General features: G+C 31.3%; 1 protein-coding gene across 1 annotated transcript in view; it reads left to right on the top strand.

Annotated features, from left to right (window-relative positions):
• The first annotated feature begins 4,996 nt into the window (after window positions 1-4,996).
• Window positions 4,997-16,779, top strand: part of slco1c1 (solute carrier organic anion transporter family, member 1C1) — a 40,912-nt gene continuing 29,129 nt past the window's right edge. Inside the window, exons 1-2 of the mRNA XM_073838531.1 lie at window positions 4,997-5,266; window positions 9,077-9,228. Coding sequence (XP_073694632.1) covers window positions 9,091-9,228 — 138 coding nt within the window. The 5' untranslated portion in view covers window positions 4,997-5,266; window positions 9,077-9,090. The remainder of the gene's footprint in view (window positions 5,267-9,076; window positions 9,229-16,779) is intronic.

Raw genomic sequence — 16,779 nt, 5'->3', positions numbered from 1 at the left:
CTAGTTTTCTTAAATGAAACGGTAAAAGTGACACTCACAGCAGTTTGGGAGATTGAGTTTATCTGTTCATGTGAGATGAAAATGCCAAAAATTACCGGGAGCGTCACGTGTGTTTCAGTATGCGTGTAGTAAAAGCTCGTCTCCGCAATGCATACATACAGCTAGGCAAACGGAACATATCGGATTCATATTAAAACGGTCTTTTTGCATTTCAGTTTTCACAGACACTAGTCCATATCGCGATTTGAATTAAGTGACTGACCAACATTTGATTTATGAATCCAAAAAACGACGAATTTACGTGGCATTTTGCTATAGTAGATTCGGTTTTTATGAATGGAGGACGACGTGATCCCGTCTGTGTTTTGGCGGAGGAGACTTAAACGCGCGACCATATTCTATAGTCTTCGGTATACATCCGCGTTAAACTATCAAGGTGAAAGTCATCATATCTTGCGTAGTTTAGACCCAGCTCCCAACCCAAATTTGAGAATAGATTAACAGCGATATTTTTTTTATCGCGCGATAAGAGTTTCACGTTAACGCCGATAACGGCCCACCACTAATATATATATATATATATATATATATATATATATATATATATATATATACATTATTTTTTTAAATAATTATATTACTATATTGCATTATAAAGAAATTAATTAAACATTATCTTATTTGTATTATTAAATAATATTTTCATCTATATTTTTAATAGCATACACAGATATATATATGTGTGTATGTATGTATGTATGTATATGTGTGTGTATATATATATATATATATATATATATATATATATACATATATATATACATATACATATACATATACATATACATATATATATACATATATATATATATATATATATATATATATATGTATATATACATATACATATATACATATACTTATACATATATATATATATATATATATATATATGTATATATACATATACATATATACATATATATATAATATAAAAATATATTAATGGTGTAATCATTTTTTTTAATTTATATTTTGAACATTCTCTCGCTCTCTCTCTATAGATCTATATGTGTGTATATATATGTGTGTGTGTGTGTGTATAATAGTTTGCTTATATTTTAACAGCATACTTACACAGGTTAGATCAACTGCATATATATATATATATGTAGAGGCTGTTTATGTATAAAAAACAATGCAATGTTTTTGCTTAGACTCTAAGCAAAAACATTGCATTGTTTTTTTATACATAAACAGCCTCTACATATAGAGGCTTAATGCATGTTTGTTTATAATTTATAAAAATTCATATTTCTCCCATTTCTTAACAATTTAAATAAGCAATGCATTGTCATGTTTTATGTAAATATTAAATTTAAATAGAAAAACTTTTTTTATTAAATGTTAATATATTATATACATTAATGACTACTGTATAAAAATATATTTTATATTAATATACAGATATTAATATTATAGTAATATATATTATATATATTTTAATAATTATATTTTAAAAACTATATAACTATTTCTTTCTTTATAATTACGTCATCTACTATATTATTAAAGTAATTATTTGAATATTATTATTTTTATTATGAAATAATATTTTGACTTATATTTTTACAGCATACTTGCATGTATATTTAAAGTCTATGTATAATAAAACAATGCAATGTTTTTGCTTATAGAGGCTTAATGCATGTTCATAATTTATAAAAATACTAATAGGCATAATGATGTTTATAATTCATTTTAAAAAATCCCATTTCTTGACAACTTAAATATGCAATGCATTTTCATTTTCTATTTACAGCGGTTATCAATTATGAACATGAAGTAGGCGGGCAGTGCATTTAATACCATAATGCTCCACGTGATTGCATTCGCCATCATCTGGTATTTGAAATCAGAAATACACATCAGAGAGACATTCGCTCCATTAATGGCTTTATCCTTTGGGTGCTTTGAGTCTACATGGGCAAGCCACGCATCAGCAAGAGTAGGATGTGTATAATCCACAGTCAGAAGGTTATAACAACTGTCATATTATGGCTTGGTCATCTCCATGGAAACAAGGCAATGTGCATTGTCTCTCCTCTATCCACCCTTTCCTGAAAACATGTTATATGAGGACTCCATATTGGCTATAAGACTCAATAAATAACATACCATTAAAAGAAACGACTGCTTTTCTAAACAGCTAAGAAGTATGGCTGTAAATATTATGTGGCTGAAGTGAAATCATCTGGCTGTGGATAAACATGATCTGTATGAGTACACACACGTTTGGCCGTCCGTTCCTTGCAGAAATGTTTATCTTTGGACATCCAGATGGTATAATTGATCTGGATGAGAGGATGGATAAATGCAGGTTGAACGTCGTTGAGGAGCAACTGACTTTGCACCCATAGTTTGACATTTTGTTTTTGGCATTAAATGAGTCAGTCTGTTTCTCACATTGACGTAACTTCTGTTTCGCAGGCATGCTTTTCCTGAAAAGCACTTAGAAACTCAAGCAAGGCAGATAAGTTATCTCTGTAAAACAAACAAGTGATTGTTTCTTTTAAGTTTGTGTTATTCAAACCTGGCTGAGACTGAGCTTACTAACAATGATCACTTCTTAGAAAGTGTCTTTTTGCAACCTGTTGCAATTAGTGTGAACAATTTGCATTGGCGCACGGATTAGATTTTAATGTATTATTGCACCGCAATTGCACATCAATCATTTTCTGTTAAAATGGACATGATAAAATAATTTTAAATATAATTGAATACAATAAAAATGTTTATTTAAAAAAAAAAAAAATCTTTATAATTTTAATAGTTGTATTCATATTCATATTATTATTATTATATTCACAATTTATGTTAATAAATGTAATGACTTTAATAGTAAATGATAAATAAGTTTAATATTGTAAAAACCACTTAATATTTTTATTAATAATAATAATAAATAATAATGTTTATTATTTTATTAATATCAATTTGATATATTAATAATAAGTTAAGTATTAATTTTAATAATTATAAAAATATATAAAATAACTAATTATAAAATACATAATTTAATCATTTCACATTTTAAATATTCCTCTGACATAATTAAAACCCATTTTTTATATTATTAAAGATCATGTTCTATTAAAATATACTTTTTATATTCAGGGTCTCAGAGACATTTTTGATAAATCACTTATAATTTAATACATCAAAAATGTTTAAATTATAATTGAGATATTAATTTAATGTTCATTATATTAATAGTTCTATTAATATTATTTTATTCACAATTTTGTCACAATAAATGTGATAACTTTAATAGTAAATTATAATATTTTTTGTTTTAAATTGCTTAATTTATGAAAACCTATTTTTACAAATTATTAAAGATCAGTCATGTTTTCAATATGTATTAAACATGTATTAAAATGGACTTTGTTCAGAATTTCAGAGACCTTGTAATAAAATAATTTAAAATGTAATTTAATACATCAAAATAGTTATTATATTTAAATAATATTTACAAAATAATTTTAATGTTACAAATTTTTAAAAAAGAGCTTATTCATAGTTGTCAATAAATATATTATTTTTAATAATAAAGAATAAAATAATGTATTAATTAAAAATGTTTGATTAAATGTTTGCGTATAATTAATGTTCCTCTGATATAATGAAAAAACATTTTTAAAAATATAATTAATTTAATTATTTTTGGATTTTTAAATATTCCTCTGACAATGAAAACCCATTTTTAAAAATATTAAAGATCAGTCTTGTTCTACTAAAATGCAATTTAATGTTTTAATAACTAATAATTAATAAATAATAAAAATAATAAAATAATTAATACTATTATTTTCATAAAATTAGTATTAGTAAAGTTATGTAATTTATTATAATTTTAAAATAAAATATGGAAAATATGAAAACGCATTTTTAAAAATATTAAAGATCAGTCTTGTTCTATTAAAATGTAATTTAATGTTACAATATTTAATAAAATTCTTATAATTAATAATTATAAATAATATTTATTATTTTAATAATATTAATTTGATATATTAGTAATAATAGTAAAGTTAATTATTTAATACATTTAATAATTATAAAAATTATATAAAAAATTTTTGCATTTTTAAATATTCTTAGACATATAGACATAATGAACCTATTTTAAAAAATATTATTAAAGATCGGTCATGTTCTATTAAAATGTAATTTAATGTTAAATAATGTAGTAATGATAATTTTAATTAATAATATTTATTATTTGAATAATATTAATGTATATTTGAATAATAGTAAAGTTAATACATTTTAAAATGTTTAATAATATTAATAATAATAAATATTCCTCCATATTGAATGCCTATTTTACATGTATTATTAAAGATCAGCCATGTTCTATTAAAATAAACTGAGTTTAGGGACTAAAAAAATTGTGATAAAATAATTAAAACCTCAGTTCAATAGATTAATAATTATAATATTAGATCATAAATTAAATAATAATAATAATAAAAAAAAAAGATTTTAAAGATTTGACCTGCCTGCTGAATGTAATTCAACAAAAAAACTATTACGATCTTATGATCAATCCTCATATATTTGGGAGCTAGACCAGAAACAAAGCGTTAATTACACAGTTCGTGTTTTTCAGCATGACTTTAATGTAAATCATGAGCGAGCGTGTTTCTATGTAAAGCTTTCATTCACACCCATCATTGAATTATATATGGCTAAACAGATCATTAGATGTCACTTCATGTATTGTATGCACTCATAATGATCTAAGTTCTGATAAAGTTTTATCAAAAGAGCGATAAAACAAGGAGCGCGCATCTGATGTGATCATCCAGAGCCCCTGTGCGCGCTCATCACGTGCTTCAGCTCAATCCATCCAGCAGCCGCTTCAAGCAGAAGAAACTATCTCACCTCTCAGGAAAGGCTCGTGAAAAACCTACAAGGTTGACGTCAAGAAGATTAAACTCCTCGGACAATTCGAGCTGGACGCGAAGGAATCGGATGTGAGTGAAAGTGTTGGGAAACACCTTTAGGACCAAGTGCCTTGCCTCGTCTCCGGCAGCCCGTGGGAAGTTTCTTTCCATGTGAAAAGCATCTGGCACATATATGATCTGCTCCGTGCACACTCATTCTGGACCACCGGGGACACTTACATATCCATAGATTGTATAACAAGCGCGAGGAGACGAGACCGGATCGCGTATTCGTGTATGAACTGTGAGATTTGGTGAGTACATCGCAGCTGTTCTTCTATATGCCAAGACAGACACAAGACATTTGACCTAATTCATCTCTTGCTTACAAATTATGGATATGCATTGCGCACTAGACATGACATGCTTTAAAATGGGTCTGGCGGTGCGCAAAGCTGCGTGCGTTTGCGTTAGAAGAGGAGAAAGCCAACATCTGCTCGTTAAAAGTAGGTCTGCATGTGGACTGCCGTGTGTTTGTGCTGTTTACTAGATGAGTTTGAGCGATTGAGAGTTACGATGCATCATAATTACCGCGCCATTGACATATTCATTATATTAACAACCATTTCATCGCGTGCTTTAATTATGCATGCTCATCTGGGTTCAGGAGAATAATGCGTTTTATTGCTAACGTTCAGCCTGTGCGATGGGTTTTATACATTCAACAGTCTGTGAGATGGGTTTTTTTCCTCTCTCTGGTCACTCGTGGGTTTAGTGTGGATTCATATCAGCTGCTGGTTAATTAGACGCACTTGCGCACTGGTTGTCATGACCACTCATCCACATCAATTCACTAGACTACAGACTGTTTACCTTCATGCCTCTGATGTATATGTGAGCTCATAGTTTCAAGACGATTGCAATGGATTAATTCTAGAAAGTTGTGCAGTGTGCTGCATTGAACAGTTTGCGCTCAGAAATTGCTATTTAATTTGAGAAATAATTGCAAAAAAGGTGACACCTGGAAATTAAGTGAATTGACCGAAATGCACTATAAAAATGACTTACTGGAGTGTGTTTTACAGGAAAATAGTCATTTATTTTTTTCCTGCTTCGAAATGGAATGTTTAAATCAATGCTTTATTTGCAGTTTCTTGGTGATTGTTTGTAAAATGTAGCTATTTCTGAGTGTAAATTGTTTCTATACAAATTTTTGTGTAGTGTTTTCTTAAGCATATACTCCGGTGATCTTAAGTTTTATTTACAACTTCAAAAAAAAATTTTTTATATTGTCCCTAAAAGTTGTTTACCAAATATTTTTATGTGTGTAGATTTGATTTATTTTCATTTTTAATGATCAACCCTCATATTTCAATGGTAAGAAATATATAACTTAAATTCACAAACGTTATTAAAGTTATCTGAGGCTAAACAGATCATTAGATGCCATGAAAGATTTAAACGTGTATTTTATTAATTCACAATAATCTGGTCTATAAATAATCATTTATTGTTTGTTTGTTTGTTTGTTTTTACCTTTTTTCTTGTAAAACATACTCTGGGGACCTTAAGTTTTATTTACATTTTTTATGATGAAACTAAAAGGTTTTAAGTTCAAAACCAAATATTAAATGTAGAATTCTTCATTTTTTATTTTAAATGATCAACCCTCATATTTCAGTGTATGTTTTTGGGCTTTTAAAAGTATCTATTAAGTATATAGTTTGTTTTTCAACATGAGTTTAATGTAAATCACGACCGCATGTGTTTATATATATCTTACCTACAAACGTTAAATTAATTAAGGCTAAACAGATTATTAGATGTCATAAACGATTCAAACTGGTATTTTATATATAAATATATATATTTTAATGTTTTTTAGTGTACTATTTTCTTGTAATACATACTCTAGTGACCTTAAATTTTATTTACAACTTCCAAAAAAAGTATTTTTTTTTTTTACTCAACCAAAGTTCAAAACCAATTTGTTTACTAATTATTTTAATAATTAAATGTACAATTTTTCATTTGTAATGATCTACCCTCATATTCCAATGGTTAAGTATGCTTTTAGATTTTTAAAAGTCTCTATTAAGTATATAGTTTGTGTTTTTCAACATGACTTTAATGTAAATGCCTTTATATATAACTTAAATTCACAAACGTTATTAAATTATCTAAGATAAAAGAGATTGTTAGATGTCATGAAAGATTTAAACATTTTATTAATTTGCAGTGATCTAAATCATTTAATGTTTTTTAGTGTACTATTTTCGTGTAAAACAAAGTCCAGTGACGTTTTATTTACAACTGTACAACTGTTTTATATACATTGTAAAGTTTTGTTTTATTATTATTATTATTATTATAAATTTAATTATATATTTTCATCTGAAAGCTGAATAAATAAGCTTAATGTATGTTTTTTTTTTTTAGGATAGGACAGTATTTGGCCAAGATACAACTATTTAAAGTTGCAAAAAAATTAAAATACTGAGAAAATCGAAAAAATTAGCCATGCATATTTTTAATCAAAAATTAAGTTTGAAAATATTTACGGTAGGAAATTTACAAAATATGTTCATGGAACATGGCATTTAATGATTTTTGACATGAAAGTAAAAATCAGTAATTTTGACCCATACGATGTATTGTATGATTTCTGCAATATAATTAAATGGTTACATATTGGACTGTTTAAGAGCTAAATGCTTCTTATTTCTGAAAATGAATAAACTATGGCAGTTACAGATGATATTATAGACCTAAGTAAGTAAAAAAAGAGCAAATATTGGTTAAAATCAGTTAAACCGATTATCTCTCTGTTACTATAACAAGCTGATTCATGAACTATTGTGTCCTGGTGCGAGAGACATAACCTCAGGTTACTCGAGGGACTCTCCCTGTGATAATAAGTGTGGTGACTCAGAAAAGTAGAAAAAGCATCTGCTAAATGACTAATGTAAACATCTCAGCTTGTGAAGAGGGCTGCAGTATTTTTTAAGTTGCATGCTTTATATGTCCAATGATTTATAAATTCAAAGGAGCCTCTGAAATTTATAGTTCGGTTGATGTTTCATTTACTGCACTGGCTGCGCTCAAGGACTCATCAAGTTCAATCAGAATATACAATCAGAGCTTGAATAGCTAAATTATCAGCCCATAAGGTTCAAGAGAGCTTGGAGACTCTTATAGAAGTTGCTTATATGAGGTTCTTGTGTATGTGAGTTATAAAGGACCTGAAGTTGTGATTTCGCTGGATAAGTTTTTTTCCAAGATTCAGCCACACACTCACTTCCATATTTTGTAGCCAGTAAATCTTTCAGATTGTGTGACAGCAGACATATTATAGTTAAATGAAACTAAAACCATAAAGAATTAGAAAAAATAAAACAAAAAATCTATAAAAAAGTATAGAAATATATTATAATAAAACCCTCTACAAAAATTCCAAAAACTTCAGCTATGATTAAAATTAAAAAGCATAAAAATAAAAACCAATTTAAAACACTTATGAAAACTAAAAACTTAGTACGGGCCAACAAAGAAGTACTTGCAGAAACTAACCCCGAGTTTAAAGCCTACAGAAACTACGGCGCATGTGTTGCACAAGTTCATTGGTTTTCATTTGGCATTGCTTTTTAATCTCAAAGTGGTCGTTGAGATTAAAATTCCCGAAGCGACGTATAAGGTACATAAACACTGAGTGAATGCCTGCGGTATTAGATTAGATGAGCATAGGGCATGCCTTTTGTTTACATGCTTGGCGATGAGTAGTTTGCACAGTACTTCACTAGGTTTCATTGTGTCAATTATGCTTAATGCAACAGCGCTGTAACATTTTCCCTAGACTTCCTCAATTCAACCATGCATTTTGCTTTGAAACTCATACCAGGATGTTATAGGAGAATATGCTCTCCAAAAAAAAAAGTTGCACGTTTCTCCTGGGAGCTGATCTTTCCGCTGCTATTCTTAGAGTTGTCACTTCAATCAGTCTATAAGAAGCGAACGAGAATTGCATTGCACGCACACAATTCCAAACTTTCGTTTCACACCGTGTGCCAAATTTGCTTAAGCAGAAGAAATGGATCACACACATATGTGAACTGTCTCTCTTTCAGGGGTGCATGCATAAATGCCAAGAAACTGCATTAGAGAGACGTCACCCAAAGAAAACGAGATCTTTTTGTGGAAAATGGACCCGCCGCATAAGGAGAGACGGTCGCCGGAAAACGGCCCCAGCTCGGCTCGGCCCTGTTGCTCAAGCCTCAAGGTAAATCTTTTGTCTCGAACGCCTTATTTTCAATTGTTAGTCGTGTTGATGCCTGAAGGAGAAGCGCTGGTATGTCTGCGAGCGTGCAGCTTTGCTGCTTTTTGCGAAACAGGCTTTGAAGGCCTCTGGCGCTGTGACGTCATTGGGTCCAAACAAGATTTAGCTTCGGTTTGTGGTGGAATCTTCTTCTGAAGAGCTGAGGATGGAGAACAGAGAGGGTTTTGAGCCAGCGCTCCTGATGAGATGATTATGCCTAACGATGTAAATAATGAGAGAGTCATGCTCCGCAGTACCTTTGTCATGAACACATGAGCGCGGCCACAGAAGATCCTTTCAGCTCTCTGTATAAGACGCACATGTACACCGGTAGATGGTATTGTAAGGTTCTAATGAAAAGATTTACCTAAGCTCAGTTGTAAAACTCACAGTACTAATCACATACTAGCAGGGGTTTTTTTTTTCTCAGAGACTACATATTACCTTTCAAAAAAGGTGCATATTAGTAACTTAAAGGGATAGTTCAACCAAAAATGTAAAGAATATTTTTAGCTTGTTGATTCATATAATTTGCAACCAGCGGCCACTTTGAGGCAACAGAAAATGAATAGCCGTGGCTCCTGACAATATACTGAGGTCTTATGAAGAGAAATGATCAGTATGTGCAAAAAATGGAACATTATTTCAGTCATTACTACCTGTAATCCAGATCCTCAGGCAAATGGTCCAGAGTGATGACTGGTTAAACTAATGATTCTTTTGTTCCGTTTCTTTTTAGTGAATTGGTTGAACCAGTTCACCAAATCGGACTGAATCATCTAAAACAGTTCTCGGCTATTAACTGATATTTGAACCAGTTCATTAAAATGAACTGTCTAAAAGAACCAGTTCACAATAAAGAATCAGACTTCAAAATTCAAAATTGCCCTTGTTTACTTCATAACATACATTTTTGGTCTTATTTAGAAGGATTGTTTATGTTTGTATGCATATGTGCATTATTTAGTGCATATTAGTACCTTAAATCATTAATTGTATTAATTATTGAGTAAAGTGTATATACAGTTGAAGTCAAAAGTTCTGCAAAATGTTAATTATTTTACCAAAATAAGAGGGATTGTACAAAATGCATGTCATTTTTTATGTAGCACTGGCCTGAATAAGATATTTCACACAAAAGATGTTTACATATAGTCCACAAGAGAAAATAATGAATGCATTTATGATGAAATAACCCTTTTCAAAAGTTTACATACACTTGATTCTTAATACTGTGTTGTTACCTGAATGATCCACTGCTGTTTTTTGTTTGTTTGTTTGTTTAGTGATAGTTGTCATTAAGTCCCTTTTTTAAAATTTTTGTGTATTTGAACCCTTTCCAACAATGACTGTATGATTTTGAGATCCTTCTTTTCACACTGAGGACAACTGAGGGACTCATATGCAGCTATTAAAGACGCTCACTGATGCTCCAGAAGTAAACACGATTAGAAGCCGGGAGTGAAAAACTTTTGAACAGAATCAAGATGTGTACATTTTTCTTATTTTGCCTATATATCATATTTTTTTATTTAGTACTGCCCTTCAGAATCTACAAAAGATACTTTTTTTTTCCAGAAGACAAATAAGTGAAATTTACACTGATCTTTAAATTCAAAAAGTGGCTTAATGCATCTTGCTTCCTTCTAAAGCATCAGTGAGCGTTTGAACCTTCTGTATTAGTTGCATATGAGTCCTCAGTGTGAAAATATGGATCTCAATTACAGTCATTGTTGGGAAGGGTTCGAATACACAAAAATGCAAAAAAAAAAAAAAAAAAACGAATTTGTGGGACTTTTCTGGGATTTTTCTGAAGAACAGTGGGAATTTTAACTGTTCAGGACAAACAAGGGACTCATGAACAACTATCACTAAATAAACAAACAAAAACAGCAGTGGATCTTTCAGGTAAAAACACAGTATTAAGAAGAAGTTTATGTATTTTCTCTTTTGGGCTATATGTTAATGTCTTTTATGTGAAATATCTTATTCAGGTTAGTACTTAATAAAAAAAAACATGCATCTGGTATGATGATCCCTTTTTTATTTTGGTAAAATAATGAACATTTTGTAGATTCTGCAAGGTGTATGTAATCTTTTGACTTCAACTGTATTAGTGCCTTTTTAAAAAGTACCAAGTTTTACCAATATATAAGCAGGCATGCAATTTTACCCTATAGACTTGGCTCTCTTGTAGTCAACATGATTATAAAATCAACCTTGTTTACTTTAAAAATACACATTCCTTATTGTGAATAATTCATTTTATGCATGCTGTTCCACAGAAGAAAAGAAAATGCTGCTCTTTGTTATATATATCATTAAAATATAATCACTTGCTCCACCTCTGAAACATTTTTCTTTTTCTGTTTACTATAAATTCTCAACGGATTCAGTTTTTCTTTCTCATTAAATATCCAGTTGAATCAAATGTTGGCTTTAGCCAACCCATGTAATGGTTTAGAAAAAAACTTTTATTTGAGTCTTTCCTTTAAAACACATCAAAACCATAATTTGCTGTTTGATAAATGCTAGTTGATAGCAGGTGGGAGTACATTGTTGTTTTCTTTGCACACACACACACACACACACACACACACACACACACACACACACACACATGCACAACCAGAGTTTTAGTGGCAATTTTGTTTTGAGGGCAATGATTGCTGGACTTTTTCCCATTATGATGACATGTTTGTATTGGTAATTGCACACACAAACATTATTCTGCACAAAAAAAATGTAGCTTTTGGACTATCATCACTAGCATCCTGCATGGATTCTGAATGTTGCTGTCTAGATCATCAGTGCCGTTTTAAAGAGCATAACAGCAATAGCATAAGATGTTATCAGCTGACTTGTTTGGGGTATCGAACCTCGGACCCTCTGGGTTTAACCTGAATGACAAGCGAGTGTTGAGTTCTTACATGAGCCATATGACTGACTCCGAAACGTTCAGCACTTCATTAATGACATGAAATGTTTTTCTACACATTAAGGGCACATGCAGATGAGATCTGAATTTAGGGCTTTTTTTTGCTTGGGAGTAAATTTGCATGAGACAACAATGTAAAGGCTGCTTAGAATCAGATTATTTCGCACACAGCTAACGAAAGGAGCGAGCACAATGAAAAGGCCATTTCTAAGAAAAGAGACCACGCAGAGGTGCGGTAAATTACATCTGAGATGTGTCCTGATCATAATCCTCCAATAAACCTTTACGGAGGCCTATTCAGATTTCCAAATTCTTTGCTTTAGCCTGAGGTCTGATCTTGGAAATGATCTGCATGCTTCAGGAGCACAGGCTAATCTGATGAATGAAGGTATTGTAATTGCACTCATAGAGACTCTTATGGTAAAGCCGATTAGCGTTTTCCAGTGGTGTTTTGAGCTCCCGATAACACACAAATAAGAAATTTTGTCACATCAAGCAGAAAAAAAATTAAGGACAGCTTGGACCGCATTCAAAGGTTCGGGGATCAGTTCGTTTAGTTACGGTTCATTTATGATCCTTACCGACAGCAAGTATTTATGAATCATGGTATTGCTTGGTCTAAAAAAAACGTTTAGGAAGTTTTAACTGATCTCTGGTAGTTGCCACAGTCATAAAAAAAAAAAAAACAGGAAATATCAGGGAAATTAAAAAATTGTGATATGCAGACATGAAAAATGAATTAAAACTATTAAAAATAAAAATTTCATTGCCCCCCCCCCCCATCTAAAAAAAATCTATGGCTTAAAATTGCTGTTTGTTAAACGTTTGTGTAGAATAAAATTTTCGTGCCACTGCTACACTATTTTTTTTCATAATTGTGTTTTTTGTCATTTTTATTATTTTATGTTTTTATTTTTTGTGGGTTTTTTTTAGTTCATTTTTTTAATATTTAAATTTTAGTTTATTTAGTTTAGCAGTTGTAGTGCCTAAATTTAAACTAAAAAAAAATAAGAAATGTTGACAAGATTTTTGTTTGTTTGTCAAATATACATATCTTATTTCAGTTCAAATTTACAGTATGGTTTTAGTTGAAGATAATAACCCTAATTTTTTATTTGCAGATATATTTAATTTGAGTATTGTAATGTTTTTTTGTTTCCTTAACAACTAGCTGAAATAAAATAAACTTGTTTTATCTTTTTTTTTTTCAGTTGATGTTTATTTTATTGACAATTTCTGATTTCAGTTAACAATAATAACAATTAAGTGGTAAATTAAATGTATATCCAGTAATGACAGAATACTGGAAAGTTCATGTAAAATGTCATTGGTCAAAAAGTGAGGAAACGCTAAATTGGAAATGTTCTATCGTCACTGTACAAAAACGTTCGGTTCTCTGCTGTGCCGGCACTATGGAGCGTAAACTACAGACGTCAGTGCGTGGCGGCTGCTCGCTCAGGCGCATGCTTAGGAAATCCATAAGCGCGTGAAGGGACCCATGTGCTCTTGAGTGAGGAAATCTCTGGACTGTTGTAAAAGCTGAAAATTAGCCCAGAGGCCACGGTGAGCACGTGTTGCTGTTGGCTGCCGGTCAGATTACTGCGCCCACGTGTAAAGTGATCTAAGTTGCGCTCTAAGGAGATGAGGGTCGTGCCACTGCATTGACAGTAAATTTATGACGATTTGATGTCACTGACAGATGCTCATGTATGTGCGCGGATCCTCCGGCATTTAAAAATTTAGGTTGACTGGTCAGTTCTCATATTCCCTTGATTTTTAAGTGTTTTTAAGTCTCTAATGCTCACTAAAACAGCATTTATTTAGTCAAAAATACAGTAAAATTGTAAAATATATTGCAATTTAAAATAACTATTTTCTATGTAAATCTATTTTAAAAAGTAATTTATTCCTGTGATCAAATCTGAATTTCCAGCATCATTACTGCAGTTTTCAGTGTCACATGATCCTTCGGAAATCATTCTAATATGCTGATTTTCTGCTTAAGAAACATTTCCAATTATCATCACTGTTAAAAACAGTTGTGCTGCTTCATATTTTGCAGATAATATCTAATAATATAATATCATATAAGTTTCTTGAGCAGCAAATCAGCATATTAGAATGATTTCTGAAGGATCATGTGTTACTGAAGGCTGGGGTAATAATGCTGAAAATTTGATCTTTGAGCACAGGAATAAATTACATAAATTACATAAATTGTAGAATTACAATATTTTTTCAGAATATTCTTGTAAACAATTGAAGCCTTGGTTAGGAGAAGTGATTCAAAACAAGTACTTTTGACAAGTCAGGGCTCTACGCTTACTTTTCTTGTTAGGAACACTTGTGCACCTCATTAAAAAGAAATGTAAGAGCACAGTCAAGATTTCAGGAGCACCTTCTAATCAATAATCAAAAAATCTGATAAAAAAATTGTCTTCCTATTACGAGGTGATATTTGACTCCTTAAAGTGATTTACAGGGGAATGTAATGGCATTTTTGTAACTTTATTAAATATCATCTTTTATGTTAAAAAAATTAAATCTGTCAGCAGGTGGCGGCAAGAAACTGATTCAATTACTGAATGGGAAATTGAATAGTTTGACTAGATTCGTTTAAAAACGCATGTTTTGTCATGTTTGAACGGAGATGCTCAGTTGTGACTTGTTTCAGACTATTTTTGATGATGAAATGGAGCAAAATCAGGCAAAAGTGTTATAATCAGACAATGTAAGTCACTTACCATAGTAACTTTTCTCAAAACTTTTTTTATTAAACTGTTGTATTAAATATCTCATTTACAAACTCCCTTAAAAATCATTAAAAGCTTTCACTCATCTTAGATCGAGATCTCACAAAGCTCTAGGGCTGTGCAATTAATCGAAACTCAGCTTCGATTTCGATAATTGAGCTAAAACAATTATTGCTCCCAATTCCACCCCCTTTGTGCACTTTCGCTCCTCTATAAAAGCCAATTTCATATGCAAATCAGTAAAATCATGTAACGTGACTTGCATAAAATGGGACGTGCTTGATGTATAAATGTTTATTTGATGTGTTTTTAAAAGAACCAAAGAGAATTTGCGCTGTACTGTATATGCGTTCAGAGACAGAACAGGACACGGACAAGTTAAGTGAACGTTTAGCTTAAGATGCAAAAAAAGATGTGTGCCTAAAAGGTCAAATACATGCAAATATATGTCAAAATGTGACGTTTGGTGATTATTCATGTAAACCTTCATCAGTTATGTCTTAAATTAACATAAACAGTTGAGAATGAAAATACGTGTGTAACAGTATATTGGATCCGTGCAGCTCTTAAAGCAGCCACAAGTAATATTCCTTCTGCCGTCTCTGTGCTTAATCTTAATCAAACAACAAAAGACAAAGACAAAATCACTCACTGCTTGACAAAGGGAGTTTTTATTAAAAAAAAAAAAATCCCCCCTCCCAAAAAAGTTTAATTTGTATCTTTTTTCTATTGTATTGCTATCTATAAATTAATCAATAATTTAAAGTCCCAACGAAGCTTTCTGTACTTAAGTCAATCTCTTATTTACACTCTCTCTACACTTTATTCATGAAAGGATTCGTGAGAAATGTCTGCGATTCATTACTCAATGTCGCAAAAACGCGTAGAAAGTTCCCCTGAGCGCAAACACTAATATGCTGATCGGGTCAGTCGCACATGGTGATCCTAAATATTTTTTTCATAGTCGCACACAGTAGTTTTCAGTTGTAAATATGAGTGTAATGGTCTCACTGTAGTTCCTTGCAAGTACTGTACATTCTGTGCTTCAACGGACAGGTGATTGTCAGCGTTCACCTTTCAGCTGTGTTTCTATTCTGAGCGTCCCGTCATGGGAGAACATGTGTGGCGTGCCTGAAACATCCCGTGTGCTTCACGTACTTTTTCTCACACTCCCTCTCTTTGTTTCATCTTTCTTTAAGATACTAGGTCTTTAGATACTGCTTTCTTCACTCAGCATTAGAAACCTCCTAAATCCCAGCATGCTCTGCTCTGCTATCCCCTGTAGCCCAAAGTGTGCATAAATCTTTCAGAAATGTGAGTGCTTGAGTCCCAGTTGAAGAACACAATCCATTATGACGCAGGGTTGCGTGACCCAGAACAACGTTGCGATAACTTGGTTAAGTGAAGGACGCAGTCTGTAAACACTGCAGCGTTTGTGAGAAGAATAGCCTTGGCTAATTGATTGATTGATTTTAGATGTTAGAAAAGACATCTTTGGATTTGGCAAATGATTCCTGAATCAGACTTTTCAGTTCACCAAAGTTGTGATATTTGTTTTATTTATTTTTATTTTGGTCTGCTGTGAGTATATACAGGTGATGGAAAGAAGTTTGAAAAGTTTGGGGTCTCAGGTCTCTGCATTTATTTGATAAAAAATACTGTAAATAGTGTGAAATATTATTACAATTTAAAATATCTGATTCGTATGTGAATGTATTTTGAAATTTAATTTATTTCTGTGATCAAAACTGAATTTTCAGCATCATTACTCCAGTCTTCAGTGTCACATGATCCTTCAGAAATCATTCTAATATGCTGATTTGC

This window comes from Garra rufa, chromosome 4 (assembly GCF_049309525.1).
Source record: "Garra rufa chromosome 4, GarRuf1.0, whole genome shotgun sequence".
Lineage (NCBI taxonomy): Eukaryota > Metazoa > Chordata > Actinopteri > Cypriniformes > Cyprinidae > Garra > Garra rufa.
The sequence above is the reverse complement of the archived record's forward strand: the minus strand, read 5'-3'. Positions and strand labels throughout refer to the sequence as shown.